General features: G+C 38.1%; 1 protein-coding gene across 3 annotated transcripts in view; it reads left to right on the plus strand.

The window, feature by feature from the left end:
• The window catches only part of HMCN1 (hemicentin 1), a 389,618-nt gene that overhangs the window by 269,863 nt on the left and 102,382 nt on the right, over window positions 1–17,373 (plus strand). For all 3 annotated transcript variants that reach the window (XM_053658522.1, XM_053658525.1, XM_053658524.1), the window contains exons 46-52: window positions 330–497; window positions 5,237–5,350; window positions 5,912–5,998; window positions 9,212–9,403; window positions 12,358–12,531; window positions 13,976–14,089; window positions 14,951–15,096. In XM_053658522.1, the coding sequence (XP_053514497.1) occupies window positions 330–497; window positions 5,237–5,350; window positions 5,912–5,998; window positions 9,212–9,403; window positions 12,358–12,531; window positions 13,976–14,089; window positions 14,951–15,096 (995 nt within the window). The remainder of the gene's footprint in view (window positions 1–329; window positions 498–5,236; window positions 5,351–5,911; window positions 5,999–9,211; window positions 9,404–12,357; window positions 12,532–13,975; window positions 14,090–14,950; window positions 15,097–17,373) is intronic.

The following is a 17,373-nucleotide window of genomic DNA, read 5'->3' on the forward strand; positions in this document are numbered from 1 at the left end:
TATAAGAAGGCCATGAAACTGTATTACAAATTCATCAGAAAAAATGAGTGACTCATAAAAAAAATCATTCACCTCCATTGGAATAACAATATCAAAGTCCTTCATTGCTATCAGTGGGGAGGAAGTGACATTTTTACTTCAGAGAATGTCACACTAAAATACTACTAATAATAATTATAACAATGTCCTCAATCTGATTGCTTATTTATTGACTGTTGACCAGAAAAAGGAAGTCTTGTTATTAACAATAAACCATTTAGAGTTTGATGGTTGATCAATATTAGCTACCTTCCTTTCCATTTCTTGTTTGTTTTGTTTTTGCCTTACAGCCCCTCCAAGCATCATAGGAAACCATGGGACACCTGAAAATATCAGTGTGGTGGGAAAGAACTCCGTGTCCCTAACTTGCGAAGCTTCAGGAATTCCTTTGCCTTCAATTACCTGGCTGAAAGATGGCTGGCCCATCAGCCTTAGCAGTTCTGTGAGAATTCTCTCAGGTATCAGAAATTCTCATCGTCTGGCAATCATGTGGCCACAATTTCTTCTTAATTTCTCATTTCTTCCTGCCTTATATTTCTTTTTGATGTAGCTGTTTACTGTAATACCCACTGATCACATTAAGAAAAAGAATGTTTAGAAGGACATCAGAAACTCTATGAAAAGGGAAAACCTCTACATTAGCTCTAGGTCCTTTTACAAAAGAAGGCTCGGCACTCACTTATGACCTAAATTACAGTGCTGTCAAAAGTAGTCACACTACATGAGTGTCAGCCGATTTGAAAAGTGAAGAATTAAAAGAAAAAACTAAAATGAACACCAGAATCCAGAGAGACTCATATTATGTAATGTACCTCCATAAGCGAGTATTCCACCTTATTCATGACTCTCAGCTGAGTGAGTTTTATATTTACAAGATAGAATGGTTTACTGTGAGCTAGGACTTTATTATTGTTAAAGAGATATTCAGCTTATTCCTCATCTGATTAGGTAGGAAATTCCATTAGCTTCTCCTTTATGGATCAGTCTCAGGGGACAGAGGTATCTCAGGGCATGCCACGGAAATCTATACTTGGCCACTTTTAGTATTGACTTGGATATGCACAGAGAAAATATTCTTGGCAAGTTTGTGGTTAATAAAAAGCTCAGGTACTTAGAGCAATACCTAATGTGTTGAATGAAGATATCTGAATTCAAACAGAACTCGTGTACTTTTGAGTTTAACCTAACAAACGTTAAATAAACGCCTGCACTTAAGTTCAAAAGCCCAATGATGAAAATTAGGGTTACTCTTCATTTTAAAATGTCTCTGAATCCTGTTATGCATTCATTGCACACTAACAGGGTGATGTGGTTATCGAGAAAATAAATGCAATATTTTGCCACATTAAGGAACTATATGTTCACCAGTAAGAAAAGAGAGAGACTAGTTGTACTATAGACTTAATTCACTTATTAAAATAACTAGAAGGTTTTATTGACAATATTTTTAAGGAGGGTAACCATGATAATTAATGATTCCAAAATAATTTATGTCTGATTGTATCGAACCTAGAAAAATAAACCTGATGTAACCTTATGGTTACATAGTGAAAATTAAGTTTAAACAGTTGAAGACCCATGCCATAGAAAAGAATTATATTGTTCTACCTGGTGCCAGAGTAGACAGTAACGGCAGTTATGGAAAATTCTAGGGACAAATTTAGATCTCAACAGAAAGAACTTTAAAACTATATATTATTTATAAATCCAGATGAGCTTCTTTAGTAGTGAGCTCCCTGCCCATAAATTTGTTCAAAAATGAAATTTCCCCTTTTGAAGGCTTTTCAGAAAAATGCATCTAAATACCATAAGGTCCCTCTGTGTCTTCAAGATCGTCCTCTATACACGTCACGAGCTTGATGAGGAATGTACATTGCTATTACCCTCCTTTATTGCCTATAAAACTCACTAAATGTATGACCCCAGGCACATTCCTTGACATTTCTAAGTTTAGTTTCTTTACTCACCAAATGAAGGCATTAATAGGATTTGCCTCTTAGGGTTTCTGTAAAACTGAGATGAGTTAATGTATGTAAAGCCATCAGCACCCTGCCTGCGTATATGGCAAGCATCCGGTACATGCATTCTGTTGTTATCACAGACAACCTGGTGAAAGGTTTGTGGCCCCGCTGTCCCGGAGGGCAGGCCCGTGTCCTTACTATGATGCTTTCATTTTCATGGGCTCCCTGGCCCTGTTGATCTTAGGAAGTGACAGTAATGGTAAAGATTTTATTACCACTTGGTTACCCAGATCCTGAGCACATTATCTTCCTGTCTTGAAATTATTCTTATAGTTTTCATTTTTTCTAATTCTCAACTTCTAAAAAACTCGGGACACTTTTTAAATATAACTACATCTGCCCGGGCTGGTGCGACTCAGTGGACTGAGCGCCGGCCTGCAAAGCAAAGGGTCGCCAGTTCAGTTCATTCCCAGCCGGGGCACGTGCCTGGGTTGCGGGCCAGGTCCAAATGGGGATGTGTAAGAGGCAACCAATTGATGGTTTCTCCCTCTCTTTCCTTCAAAAATAAGTAAAATATTTATTAAAAAATGTGTATATATATATAAATACATCAGAGCTCTTAGAAATGAAAAAGGCAAGATAGAGTGACATACTGTGACTTCTTACAGATGTACAGGAGGGATGTTTGGGTTTTCTTTAGTTTTGTTTTGCTTGCCCGGCTGCTGGAGATCCTTGAGTGAACACAGTAAAAGAACAGCACCTTGTGGTTTTGCCAGGAGTCATTCAGTTTCACAGTCTGGTGTGTATTGTGCAATAGCCCAATGAGAATCAAACGAATGGCATGCAACGGGCCTGGTCCCTAGTCTGAAGCACACTTCTGTCTCATTAAGATTAGTCCTCCTGAGACTGGAAGTTCAGCTCTTCAGAAAGCAGTGCTCTGATGAAGCCTCTGTTATTGTAGGAAGTTATGTGCCAAGAAGAGATAACTGCTCTAAAAATTTAACTGGTACAAGAAATGTCTCTGTATAAGTGTAACTAACTGTCAGACCCAGGTTTTTATTTCTCGCTGGATGAAGTGAGAAGACCAGGAAACAAAGAGATGAAGAAAAATCACAAGACTTCTGAGGTTTAGGTTTGCCAAGCCAGCAATGACTCATAAAAGTTGGATTGTGTTAGTATCTCTCAACTGGGATTATATCATGGTTTCACTAATCTGAAGTAGCAGTCAGCACTTGAATCCTTTCCTAATTAACACAAGTCTTCGACCTCTTTAGATAATCTCTGTATTCAACTTTGCTCATATAAATTCAGTTGGAAAAAAAGATGCAATTGCGGTAATTAGCTTTGTTTGTCTAAATAAAATACTAAGTTCAACTTTCAGTGGTTTGAGGATGGAAAGGTTGCTTAAGTGAAAACTCTTGGCATCCTGTTGTGTTTTCAAACGCAGAAAGTGGATAGAAACTCCTGCGAAACTCAGGTCCAGGTGACTATTTACATGAAAATTTCATGTTTAATTATTTCAGATTTTTCATTCAAATTCAGGTACTAAACAAAAATGTACCAGTTAGAAAATTATTAGAAAATGTAAGAAGTGGTATACCGTATTTTTTGGACTATAAGATGCACTTTTTTTACCACATTTTTCACTTTGAAAAATGTTTTCTATTTTTCTCCTCTAAAACCTAGGTGCATCTTATGGTCCAAAATTGGCGCACCTAGGTTATAGAGGAGGAAAATAGGAAAAAAGTTTCTTGAAGTGAAAAAAGTGGTAAAAAAGTACATCTTATAGTCTGAAAAATACGGTGCATTTTTTACCTAGACGTGACTTCTCCAGTGTGTTCATGAACTCTGGTGTTCTGGTGCATCTCTTGGGTCCCTCGCAGGCATCATTTCCATCTCACTTGCTGGCTCCTCCTCTTCTTTGGTCCTCAACTGGAGTTTCCCTCCAGGTGACACCCTTCAGCATGTCAGAGTTTCATTCTCAGTTTATGCACTTCTTTGGTGAAGAATCTTGATTCAAGCAAAACATCGCAAAGAATTTCAGAAAATAAAAGCAGAGTTGAGCTAGTGACTGAGGTGCCCCTTCATTAACTTTAATAGGAATAATTCTAGGATTCCATGCAGCTCAGCTCAAAACTAGTGACAGACTCATGGTTTCGACCACCCTTCCCATTCTGTCATCACCCACATCTGGGTTGCTAATCTAGTCTTTCTAATATTCCCATTTTATATGTTCAGTGGCCAACTGGGGATTTTTTTTCAAAACATCCGGTCACAGTTGCCTTTCTAAAGCACAGATCAGTTCATGAACTTTTTGTGTTTACATACCTCATAGTTTTTAATGAATGCAGCATCTAGATTCCTTTGCATGGAACTCAAAGACCCACAGAATCTGGCCATGGACTCATCTGTCACCGTTTTCCCCACTGTTTTCCCCACCGTTTTCCCCACCTGCATCTTCGCATACGTCTGCTTTCTACCTGTACATCCTCATTCATCAGCTACCTGCATGAAGCCTCTCAGCTCCGCTGTGGATTAAAGTTTATGAGGGGGCCCCTAAAAATGGTATTATCTTCTGGGGGGGGCAGGCCCCTGGTATTACAGGCTTCCCGCATCAGGTGAGTATGCATCTGTATCAGTGTACCAGCTGGCGTTGTGAGAGGCAATGTTTGGCTTCAGTGAAATTTTTTTTGAAGAGCCTTTCAATGTGTTTGCCCATTTCATGATGGGTGGTGATTTATGAGCACATCTGAAACAAAAACGGACAGACTCACTAAAAGGCGTCAAAAAATCAATGGCCTCAAAAATTGTTTTGTGCCGTGGAAAAAAGGTCTCAATATGTGCATTGCATCAAATGGAGAGTGCTTGGAAGGTGACTGAAGTTCAAACATGGAAGAATAAATACACAATTTTTTATAAATAAATTCTGGGGATATATTTGGGTCCCCCCTCGTACTTACCTTTAAAGGTTATGTTCCAACATCATCTTCATGAGACTCCATCCCTCGCTTGCTGTCACTTAGCAGTGTGTTTATTTTTTACCCATCAACTCAGAACTTTTTTCTGGTTTATTTTGTTTCACATAGGCTTAAAACATGTGATTTTAAAAAATGACATAAGTTCCTTTAAAGACCTTTGAAGCACATTGATTAAATTTCACCTGTATTGAACTTCACTTGGAAAACTTACCAAGTTGCAGGTTTCTTTCTGAATCATCTGGTGGTTTGCTTCTGCAGGAGGTAGGACCCTGCGGCTGATGCAGACGAGAATAGAAGACGCCGGCCAGTACACTTGCATCGTGAGGAATGTCGTCGGGGAAGAAAGGAAGCTCTTTGCGCTTTCAGTGTTAGGTATTTATCTGATTTATCACACTTGGATAAAGATCGAATTGTCTTAAATGCCTTCTGGAACCAGAGTTAAACTTTATCTGCAGCTTGATCTCACCTTTCTGTTTTCTTTGGCCCCCGGGTTATCCTGCTGACAAGAATTCAGTGTTTGAATAATCTGGAGGTAACCAGTTGAATTAAAATGGGTAAAATTGTACATCATGTTTGTTCACAGTTGTTCAATAGTATGCTACAATTCTGATAACTTCTTCAATGTGATCACTCTAAAGTGAGAAAAATAAAGGTCTAATAAATATTTTTACCCACTCATTTGTTGACATTTTTATCCAGATTTTATGATTTGTATAATAGAATTCATTATATAATTGAATTCATGCCATATGACTTTATAATATCTCTTAATTGATCAAAATAATATTGTGACATTATTTTTGTAATCAAATAATGAGAATTTGAGGTTTTGCTTTAAAGGTTATAGCTTAATAAAAACGTATATCTAGATGCTATGAAAACAGCCCTGTGGTTAGAATTGTTATTATTTCTGGTTTTGTTTTTTTTTTTCAGTACCACCTCACATTGTGGGTGAAAATATGCTGGAAGATGTGAAGGTGAAAGAAAAGCAGAATGTTACACTGTCTTGTGAAGTGACAGGTAAGAGCCTCAGCACTTGGTCTTGAACTCTTCCCCTGCTCACTGATCATTTACTGCCTCCACCATGTACCTTAAGTAGCTGAGAGAAATTCAAGCTCCTGTAATATGCATTTGAAATTGAATTCTAGTCCAGTATAGCTGGTAGAAATGTAGGAGGAAACCTCTCAGATTCTGTGGAGACAAAAAGAAAACTCCTTCATGAGGGAAAGGAAGGGAGGGAAGAAAAAGGAAAGACACACTGGCCTTTTAATTTCATAAATTATTAGTCCCTCACCGCCTGGCTTATTTCACTTAGTGTAATGCTCTCCGGCTCCATCCATGCTGTCACAAAGGGTAGGAGCTCCTTCTTTCTGCGGGTAGTATTTCATTGTGTAAATGTACCATAGTTTTTTGATCCATTCAGGGACAAATACTATATGATCTCATCTTTAACTGGAACCTAATCAACAAAACAAACAAGCAAGCAAAATATAACCAGAGACATTGAAATTAAGAACAGTCTGACAGTAACCAGAAGGGAGGTGGGAGGGGATAATGGGGAGAAGGGTTTTCAGGAGCAACTATAAAGGACACATGGACAAAACCAAGGGCGGGGGGTAGAAGCAAGGGAGGGAGGTCAGGATGGCTGGGGTGGGGGGAGTGGAGGGGGGTAAATGCAGACAACTGTAATTAAATAACAATAAAATAATTTTAAAAATAAAATAAAAAATAAAGAAATAAATTATTTTTTATTTAAAAAATTATGCTACTATTTGAATGTAGGGTTTCTCTGTTCCACCCCCTCTTATTTTGTTCTCTTCACTTTTGGTTGAAGGTTGTGCCTCCCTTTTCTTCTCCTGTTTTCTTAAATTTCATTTTTAAAAAAGTAGGGGTTTTTGGTGACATTACTGGTGATGGGGATCACTCAAAAACAAAAGTGTCACCTTTAGTCGACATGTTTAATTTCCATGTTTTTTATTTGCGAATTTCCCAGCTTTCCACCTGTTGTTGACTTCTAGTTTCAACCACTGTGGTCCTAAAAGATATCTGGTATGATTTCAGTCATCTGATATTTACTGACACTTGTTTTGTGGTCTAACATTTAAGATCCATCCTAGGAACTGTTCCATGCGTCCTTGAGAAGAATGTGTGTTCTGAGGTTTTTTAATGGAATGTTCCATCTATGTCTGTTAAGTCTGTGGTGTTTTTCAAATCCTGTTTTGTTACTAATTCTCAGACTGGATTTCTATCCATTGTTGAGTAGGGTATTAAAGTCCCCAACTATGATTTTATTGCTGTTTATTTTTCCTTTTAGTTCTGTTAGTATTTGCATTTTATATTTAGGTGCTCTGATATTGGGTAAATATCAGAGCACCTATCATAAATAATATCATAAATATTTATTACTATACTTTCTTGATGGAGTGACCTCTTTTTCATCATATAATAACCTTCCTTGATTTTTTTAACCACTTTTAGCTTAAAGTCTGTATTATCTCTTGTAAGTATAGCTACTCATGCTTTATTTTTATTACTACTTTCTTGAAGCATCTTTATACATCTGCTCACTCTCAGTCATATGTGTCTTTAAAGCTCAAATGAGTTTCTTATAGGCAGCATATGGCTACACCTTGTTTTTTTTATCCATGCAGCCATTCTGTCTTTTGATTAGAGATCTTAACCATTTACATTTAAAGTAATTATTGGTAGGAAAGCACTTACTGTTGGCATTTTGTTCATTGTTTTCTGATTGTTTTGTAGATCCTTTGTTCTTATCTTGCTCTTATTTTGTGATTTGATGACTCTGGAAGTTCACAGATGCTTTCTCCTGCTTGATCAAGCCTCATGTGGAAGTTCTCTTTTAAATTCTTCCATTCAGTCATTCTGTTCTTAGCTCTAGGATTTGTTCTGCTTTGTTTTGTTGATGGTTTCTATTTCTTTGTTGAACTTCTCATATTGTGCATGCATTGTTTTCCTAATTTTGTTGTTGCCTGTTTTTATGGTTCACTAAACTTCTTTAAGAGGACTGTTTTGAATTCTTTGTCAGACAGTTCACTGATCTCTATTTTTTTAGGGACAGATACTGGAGTTTTATTAGTTTCCTTTAATTATATCATATTTATCGTTTTGTTTTGTTGGTATCTGTGCATTTGAGAAAAGGATCTCCTCTTCCAGACTTCATAGGTTTATGTCAGAGATAATCCTCTACCAGTCAGTTCAGCCTGGGGTTCTGGACAGGTTAGCTGGTAGCATCCTTGGGCAGATAGAGCTTTCCGTCAGGGTCTGTGTTTGGCTGAGACCAGTGCCTGAGCTTTGAGGTTGGGATGGGCGTTGCTGTTGGCTGGGAGCAGTTGGATAGGACTGCCGCCTCTGCTCCCTGCACCAATGCAGCTGTAGGACAGGCTCCTTCAGTGCCTGGATTCTCTGGTAAGGCTTCCTAGTCGGGCAGAACTGGGTGCTATCCTCAGCAGCTGGGCAGGGCCATGGAACACACTCTGCAGCTGGCACAGCTGAGCCTTCCAGTTTTAATATATCACAATATCCCTCTTTCCTAACAGAACTTGCATTTATGGTTTTAAAATTAAAAATTAAAAAAATTACTTGAGTAAATGAAAACTTAATATTTAACCTAAGTCCCATGTTAAAATAAATACAAAATATATTTCCCTGTAGGCTATAAATATTAAAGGAATTACTACTCTATATCTCTGTCTATTTACCTACCAGTATATCTATGCTGGAATTCTGGAATAAACTCAAAATATCTGCTTGTTAAATTATTTATTTAAAATTTTTATCTTTTATATACCTACAAAAATATAAATTATCTTAAAATTTAATATGAATGCAAAGGCACTTGTTAGTAATAATTTTAATAAAAATACTCACTCCAACCTTTCTAAGTATGTTTTACTATGAAAATATTTCATTGTAATAGTCTGAAGTATAATATAAATGTAGTTAAGCACAAAGACTAATTTAGAATTATTTCACTTATAGATAAAACTAATCTACATTTGAAAATGATTTCTAATTTTGTACATTTCTTCATCACAAGGTGATTATAATTATTATAAGTTAGGTCATGCCTGAAATTTGCTTTGGGGTGAATGGTTTCTGCAGTGTTTTCAAAGCAGAATGTTTGGAGAGGCAAATGAGTGACACATTCTTATTCAGGTGCCACTTGTAGACATCTTATGACAGCCAGCTCTCAGAAATGGCTTTTTGTTACAGGGAATCCAGTGCCAGAAATCACATGGCTCAAAGATGGGCAGGCCCTCCAAGCAGATGACACCCATCACAGTATGTCTGGTGGCCGTTTTCTTCAAATTAGTAATGCCCAGGTGTCACATACTGGAAGATACACCTGTCTGGCTTCTAACGCAGCTGGTGACAAGAGCAAAAGCTTCAGTCTTAACGTGTTGGGTAGGTAGAAGCATCGCTTCAGGAGTTGAAAAATTAGACATGACTATAAGCTAAATTTTCTCCTTTTAGTTTTCTGTTTACTTAATATTTCTACCATAGAGTTGCATTATTTAAGGAGGGCCGATGCTTGTGGACATTTGCTGTTTTTTATTAATTGATTCATACATTCATCCATTGTATATTTGGAATGCATACTGTGTTCCGGGTACTGTGTTTTCTGCTAGGGACTCTACTATGAACAAAATAGATGTTAAATAAGTGGTAGTAAATGCTCAACCTGAGATATGTGACCCATGCTTTGTGGGACTCTGCTATCATTGTTGATTGTACTGAAGTTTGTGTTTACTGCCTGTGGTGAAGGAGAGCAAATGCGGAGAAGAATTCTGAGTTAGAACGGAAACTGAGGCCATGGTGTAAGTTTGAAATGTCACATGATTTCCTTCTGATTCAACACAAATTAGCCTGTGCATTTAAACAGCAAGCCCTTTGAGAGCAATCAAAACTATACCATGAGAACACAAGGATGGGGGACTAGGAATGATGAAACAACTGTACATTCAGTTCCTGCCGCATCAAAATTCTTCATATGTCTCAGGAATCACCTTAAAATAGGTTCTTAATTTCTGTTCATGTTTTGAAATTCAAAATGCATCACCATAATGTATTGTATTTGATTACCGACAACAAAATACTTTTCATTCTACTAAAATCAACTATATTGAGTATGCAAACATTTTTTTATTTTGTTGTCTTTATTTATTTTTGTACTTACTGGCTAGAACGATTTGGAAATACGTAGTCCCACACATAGAAACCTTCCATTCAGGATATAGCCTTCAGATGGCTTACATTCTAATTGAATAGAAGAGAGAGATATATAAAACAAGAAAAATTAAGTCGAAATACTAGATAGTGTAGAGTGTCAAATGAATAGTATGTAGAGATAATAATTATATACAGCCATAAACTTTCCAAGGTAGAGCCCCTCATCATCCTACAAAGGATTTAACCCCAGGACCGAATAGGGCACTGCGTAACAGATACATGGGTAATTATGAATGAGAGGTCACAATGTTTCATGACACACTGGTGCTCCCTACACACCCATCGGTGTACGAAAGACCAATGCCTAGCCCTGGATTTCCACCCCTCTCCTGTAGTTCATTGCTTTTCTCAGATAATAAGTGTCTCATGACTCCTTCTCCCACCACTGATTCACCTCCCAGTTCTGACTCATGTCCAAGTTCTGTCTTCTCTCCTCTGGAAATCTGCTCTAAAACTCTTTCCAGCCCGTTGCTGTGATTGAACTCTGACTTCCTAAGAGAACCCAGCTCCTTGGGGACGCTCCAGTGGAGATCACTTATTCTTTATCCCAGGTATCCCGAGTCGTGCTATGTAACACACCCCTTCCCACCAATACCCCTTCCTGGTTACTTTTCTATTTCTTGTCATTCTCCTTTACTCATTAAAGGTAGAAGGGTCTGAATCAAAGCTTTCTTTTCCACCCACTTCATAAAATTAAGACTGTTTTAATGTATGTCCAGTCCACCCAGCCATAATTCTGTGTTTCTACCCTTTCTTTTCCCAGATGAGTTATCCCACTTGGTCTCAGTCACTGCTTGCTCACATGCCCTTGAGCCTTTATCTTTCTATTTTCTTTGGTGTGTCAGTCATTCCCATCTTTCTCATTACCTGCAACTTCACCTTCTACTCTCCATCACTTCATGTTATAACCACCCCCTGAATATAGTTCTTATACCACTAAAAGCAGGCCTCTACCCACACTGTGACTGAGACTGCAGTGGCAAAGACTACCCTGTTGCTAGAGCCAACAAATATTTTTCAGTCCTTCTGTTACTGGTTTGGACATTATTTATCACATTCTCTTTGACATTGTTCTTCCCTAGTAATCCTTGCACACCGTTGGTGGCTCCCTTTCTCCATCCTTTATGGACTCTTAATCTAGCTGTTAAACATTAAATCTCCTTGCATTCTGTCTTTACTTCATTGTTCATTCTACTCTAGATAATTTCTTAAAAACTTAATTCCCAGGCTTAATTATCCTATTGCCTGGGGACTTTGTAAATCCATACCTGCAACCCAAATCTTTCTCCCAAGGTTTGGATTTCTATATACAATTGCTTGTTGGACATTTCTACCTGGAAGTTTTGTAGGCGCTAAAAATTCAAGATATTCAGAACTGAATAAACCCTCTTTTCCTCCTAAAGGAGCAATCTTTCTATATTTTCCATGTGTGTTGCTTCACTGCATTTTATCTAGATTCTCGAGCAAGAAAACTGTACATTGTCATGGACTGTGGTTTTTCATAACCGCCAGATTCTATCATCACGTCCCATCAATTGACTTCCTAAATCTTTCTCTAGTTCCCTGCTCTTTATACCTTCCTGCAAAGCTGTAGTTCAGCCCCTCATTACCTTTAATGGAACAGATGTGCCTGTCTCTGTTATCCTTGCTTCCAGTATTGACCCTCTTGCATCCATCCTTATTCCCTACTTGACTCTCCTTGTTAACACTCCTCTGGTCCCAGTACATTCCTCTTCCTGCTAATCTCCCTTCTTTTACCTTTTAACCAGCACTAATCCTTTCAGGCTCAGTTTAAAATCTCTTTTAGGGGGCCTTCCTTGATGGCAGTCTGCACACCCCACACCCCAGATTGGACTGAATGCAATTCCTCTATAGATCCTGCACCAAAACCCCCATATTGCCCTTAATCATAATTGTATTTAATTCCTTTTTAATGTCGTCTTTTTTCATTACCCTTTGAGCCTTTTGATGTTCTCACTTCTTTTGCGTAGAATAAGGACAACAATCTATTGTTTTCTGCAACTGTTAGAGCATAGAATTACACAAATAAGTGCAATGGGAATTTAGATATGCAGAAATAGAGAAATGTCTCAACATACTTCTTTGATTACATTTTAAATCTCTTTTAGTATCTCCTACAATTGCTGGTGTCGACAGTGATGGCAGCCCTGAAGATGTCACCGTGATCCTTAACAGCCCCACATCGTTGGTCTGTGAAGCTTACTCGTATCCTCCCGCCACCATCACCTGGTTTAAGGACGGAACTCCTTTGGAGTCCAACCGAAATATTCGCATTCTTCCAGGTATAGTTCACTCCAGAGGCCCAAGGTGCATTTGTGCCAGCCGCTGTTGTAAAAATGCAGAATCACTGGAGTTTTTTTTAATAGGGGTTGCTATGTTTTGGGTTGTGTTATGTTCTGTGGATATTTTAATTCATAAAATGATTTGTAGATGTACTGTAGTCTAAGGTACCTGACATTATTTTTGTAAGACTAATAAAATGTCTAAATGAGAAGGTAAATAAATGAATACCACAATGAAATCAATTGCTAAAATACACTATGTGGAATGCCAAAAAAGATAGACATTTATTTCTTGATGAATTGAACCTTGAAGGTTGTTATTTAGATTGAGTTTATTTATTCTTCATTACTACCTGGCAACATGTATGAAACTAGAAAGAAGTAAAAAGTATGATCACTGGTTTTAAGAAATTTACAGTCTTATGTGGAAGAGGCATAAAATGTGTGCAAGTTCATTAACAATATAAATGCGTGAGCAACCATGGGTTATGAGTAGACCTGGGCATGATCAATGGAGTAGTGACAAGTTTTATAAGAATTCAAAAGAAGGAACGGCCACTGTGGGCTGAAGCGGTTAGGGCATGCTTTGTTGCAGTCAGAACTTGAACCTTCAAGAAAGTTGCAGAAATTCTGTTGGCTGGAAATGAGTTAGGAGAAGTTTCCAATCCATTGGGCTGACTACTGTGGGAAAGGTCTAAAGTGAGACTGGCCTGTTCACACACAAGTAACAATAATTAGACTCTTCACCCTGCAATGCAGTGGAGACAGTGTGTATATGTGTGTTATGTGTGTCTGTTACAGGGAGGGGACCAAGTAGGAGACAAAATCAAGGATGCCTAGACTAAAGAGCTTTGCCTTTATGCTTTAGTCAGTGGAGACCCACTGAAGATTTTTAAGGAGAAATGTGCCATAATAAAACTGTGTTTAGCCCTGGCTGATGTAGCTCAGTGGATTGAGCCTGCAAACCAGACAATCGCAGTTCAATTCCCAGTCAGGGCACATGCCTGGGTTGCAGGCCAGTTCCCAGCAGGGGACGCATGGGAGGCTACCACACATTGATGTTTCTCTCCCTCTCTCCTTCCCTTCCCCTCTAAAGATAAATAAATAAAAATCTTTTAAAAAACTGTGTTTAAACAAGACCAATCTCTACTGATAGGCCAGGAAGACAAGAAGAAGAAATGGACTAAGACAGACTCCTAATTGCAAAGAGAATGAAATAGGGACCTTACCTAAAATGTGTACAGAGACAGGGGAGGATCAGAATGAGCACGAGCTTGTCATGCAATACCCATCTATTCTGTAGTTTGTCTTGTGTCAAATATCTATTATGGAATTAGCATACAAAAGAAATAGATGAGTAGTAAGAACTGAAACCTTGGTAGTCTGTGCATAGTCTGTTGCCACTGTGACTTCAGAGGTCCCTTGGTGTTCTCTGATTTTCCAGGAGGTAGGACTCTACAGATCCTCAACGCACAGGAGGACAATGCTGGGCGATACTCCTGTGTGGCCACGAACGAGGCCGGGGAAATGATAAAGCACTATGAAGTGAAAGTCTACAGTAAGTTCTGCGAGAAAACTCTCTGTCCTGTTTCCCCAGTTGTCTTTTTCTCTTCTGTTTTTGGTTACTGGTCCGTAAGTATTTACACTTATTATACAGTTAGTCGTTTATGCTGTTTGCTTCATTACAATGGATGTTGAATTGAGCACTGTGCCCGTGACCTCATTTGCTTAAAGATGTAAAGAGCCTACCCAGTCTACTCACTAAAATCTCATTGGAGAATTTGTCAGTGGCACTTCCTTAAGTTTTTCTATTTTTCCTTCTGAATTACCCTCTGGGCTAAGTTATAGTACTTTCATGCACTAAACTTATGTCTAAGTATTCATACATATGCTCCAATCAATGGTCTAGGATGAGGTCATCAGTGACTGTGGACTGATCCACTGCTCAGTGACCTAAAAATAAATAGCAGAGCTAACACTACTAAGAGTACCAAAATTTTAAGATTTTGTTGTTTTAAAAAAGAGAAGAACATCTTTCTGCTTGTCTTTCATTCTTTGAATCAGTCTCTTTAATGACCAATGAAATGCATTTGAAGGATGATGTTCAGACTGTGTCTAGGGACCTGGAACAAATGAAATTAACTGTCCAGGGAAGGACATTAGCCTCGTGGTCTGTATTATAATGACAAAGAGAGAATGATAGTTTCCTTCACATCCTGTATCTGAGCACGAGCTGTTCATAAGATGCTAATTTTGGTTCTTGATGAAAGAGGAACATAGAAACTACCTCTTGTGATGAAGTGATCCTCATGTGAGAGGATCGTGCTATTCCATCAGTGTGAGTGTAAAGTGTGAGTTTCATGGTATTCCACATTTAAAAGCACCAATGTTTAACTACTTAATATTTGTTTTTATACAGTTCCACCCGTCATCAATAAAGGGGACCTCCTGGGGCCAGGTCTTTCCCCTAAAGAAGTGAAGATCAAAGTAAACACCACCCTGACCTTGGAATGTGAAGCTTATGCAGTTCCTTCTGCCTCTCTCAGCTGGTACAAGGATGGACAGGCCAGTCACAAGATTTTTCATTTGCTGATGATTTCTTAAAGATTAAAATGGTCAATGCAATAATAATAATAGTAAAAACAGGCATAGGTAACTCAGAGAGTCAGTGAGACCTTATAGCTAGCACACCTTAGTGCTCTTAGAATTTAACACTACAAAAACCACTTGACCTGTGTTCAACAACGTTATATTATTCCATCATTGAAAAGGATTGTTTTTCTGCGCATGAGCAGTTGTCTATGAAAATTCAGCCACCTTCCCATCGGGGAACAGTTTTCGTGTTCTTTGGACAAAAATAGTGTTATACCAGTTGATAATGATAGGCATATGGTGGGTGGTAAGGTTAATCAGAGCTTACTGTAAACACCTTTAACCCCTTTCCAAAAGGTAACATTTTTAACATTCCAGAATGAAGGGGAAACGCTGAATGTGATGATTAAGTGCCCAGTGCAGTTAACTGGGGGCAATGAGAAACCTGAAGGAAAAGCACACCCTTCACTACGTGATGTGACTTTCAGACCACACACTCTCATTTCTCATTCAGATTTTCCCCACTGCATGTTTTAAAGAAATATGCTGGTGTTTGAAACCAAAATAGATTCTTTTTATCTGCTATTACTACTGTGCTTAACACAGATGTGACATGGCTAAGCTGCGCTTCGTCCAATACAATGAACCGAGTGGTCAGTTAAATCCATTTGTCGGAGCTCAGGTCCGAGTCATGATTTAAGATGCAGAAAGATATAGCTCTATTTCTTCAGATCCCAGATGGATTTTGCAATACTGGCAACTAGAAAAAAATCATCTCCTATAAAATAAGCAAGTTTCATCTGGAAATCATTACAAAGGGAGAAATAAGGAACTCCCACCGTGTTCTGTTTACAGTTTCTTTTCTGACTACAAGCACACTTCATGGTACAATATTAAATCTATATGAGTCTGCTGGGAAACAAATATTCCTTTCTCCTTGAAATCTCATTTTATTTCTAATTCTACCTAAAGTCTTTTTGTTCATGGTAGAGTTACTACCCATGCACACTCACACACAAACATACACAAATAAAAATTGGATAATTGCACTAGGATTGAGGCACTTTTTACAAATTTTGTAATGAATAGTTGATTTCATTTCAGATCCAGACTCTGAAATTGATCCAGTTGTGTTACTTTAAGCTGCTACATTTTTTAGGGCTTGGAATTGGTCCCCTTAAATGGGGTCCTTGTAAACAGCATCTGAACAAAAAAAATGCTGTTTGTTTATTTTCCATATCCTTTCTGCTGTTATTTTACATTCAAACGAGCAACACCACTTGAACAAAACAGTTTTTTGAGAAAGTCACCAAAATATTATGAATGTTAGCCTCACTAAGTTTTGGTACAGGTTTTGAGTTTTACTTATTGATGTTCTTAAGTTTTTTGTTTAGCATAGAAATTTTAAAGTATGCTATTTCCATACAAGTGATGCAATGCTAATAACGATCATTGCGTCCTGCATTATTAATTGAGCATATCATAGTTATTAGCAACCTTGTTTTAAGTGTGGTGGGTATAGCTATGAAGGAGAAAAAGAAAGATCTCTGTTTATATGAAGTTTGGGGAAACAAAACTAAACAAATATAACCGTAAAACATACAATAAGCCAGATGGGGTAGTTGTTAGGGAGAAAATTTAGTCGAGAAGAAGAAAAGTGAGTGGGAAGAGTATGATCTCCTATTCATATCAGGAAGGCTTACCAATAGGGTGATATTTGAGCAGAGACTCAGAGACAGTGAAGGAAGCCAACATTAGATGTCTGAGGGAGGAACATGCTAAAGTAGAGAGAATCCCCAGAGACACGCTGGCTGGAGTGCAGTGATCCATGAGAATGCTGAACATGATGTGAACTAAAGAGTCACGGAGAACTAGATTATACTGCCTGGTAGACCAGTTGGCCTTGATTCTGATGGAAATCCACTAGAAAATTTCAAATATAAGAATGATAACGTTCTGACTTAAATTTTAAAAGAATCACATTGCTTCTGTATTGGGAGAACAAACAATGGGTTAGATTTGAATTTACTGCAGTGGTCCAGAAATTGGTGGTTGCTTGGATGAGGTGATAGCAGGATATGAAGGAAAAAGACGAGTCAGAGATGAGTCCAGTGTGTTATGTGAGATCACACTACGGGAGTGAGCTTAAACAGAAAGAGAAGAGTTTTAAGCCATGGAGAACTCCTATACTTAGAGGTTGTGAGCAGAGAGTGAACTGTCCCAAGAGATAAGGAAGAAAAAGTACATCAA

Source organism: Artibeus jamaicensis, unplaced genomic scaffold (genome assembly GCF_021234435.1).
Source record: "Artibeus jamaicensis isolate MK-2021 breed Jamaican fruit bat unplaced genomic scaffold, CSHL_Jam_final contig_2170, whole genome shotgun sequence".
NCBI lineage: Eukaryota > Metazoa > Chordata > Mammalia > Chiroptera > Phyllostomidae > Artibeus > Artibeus jamaicensis.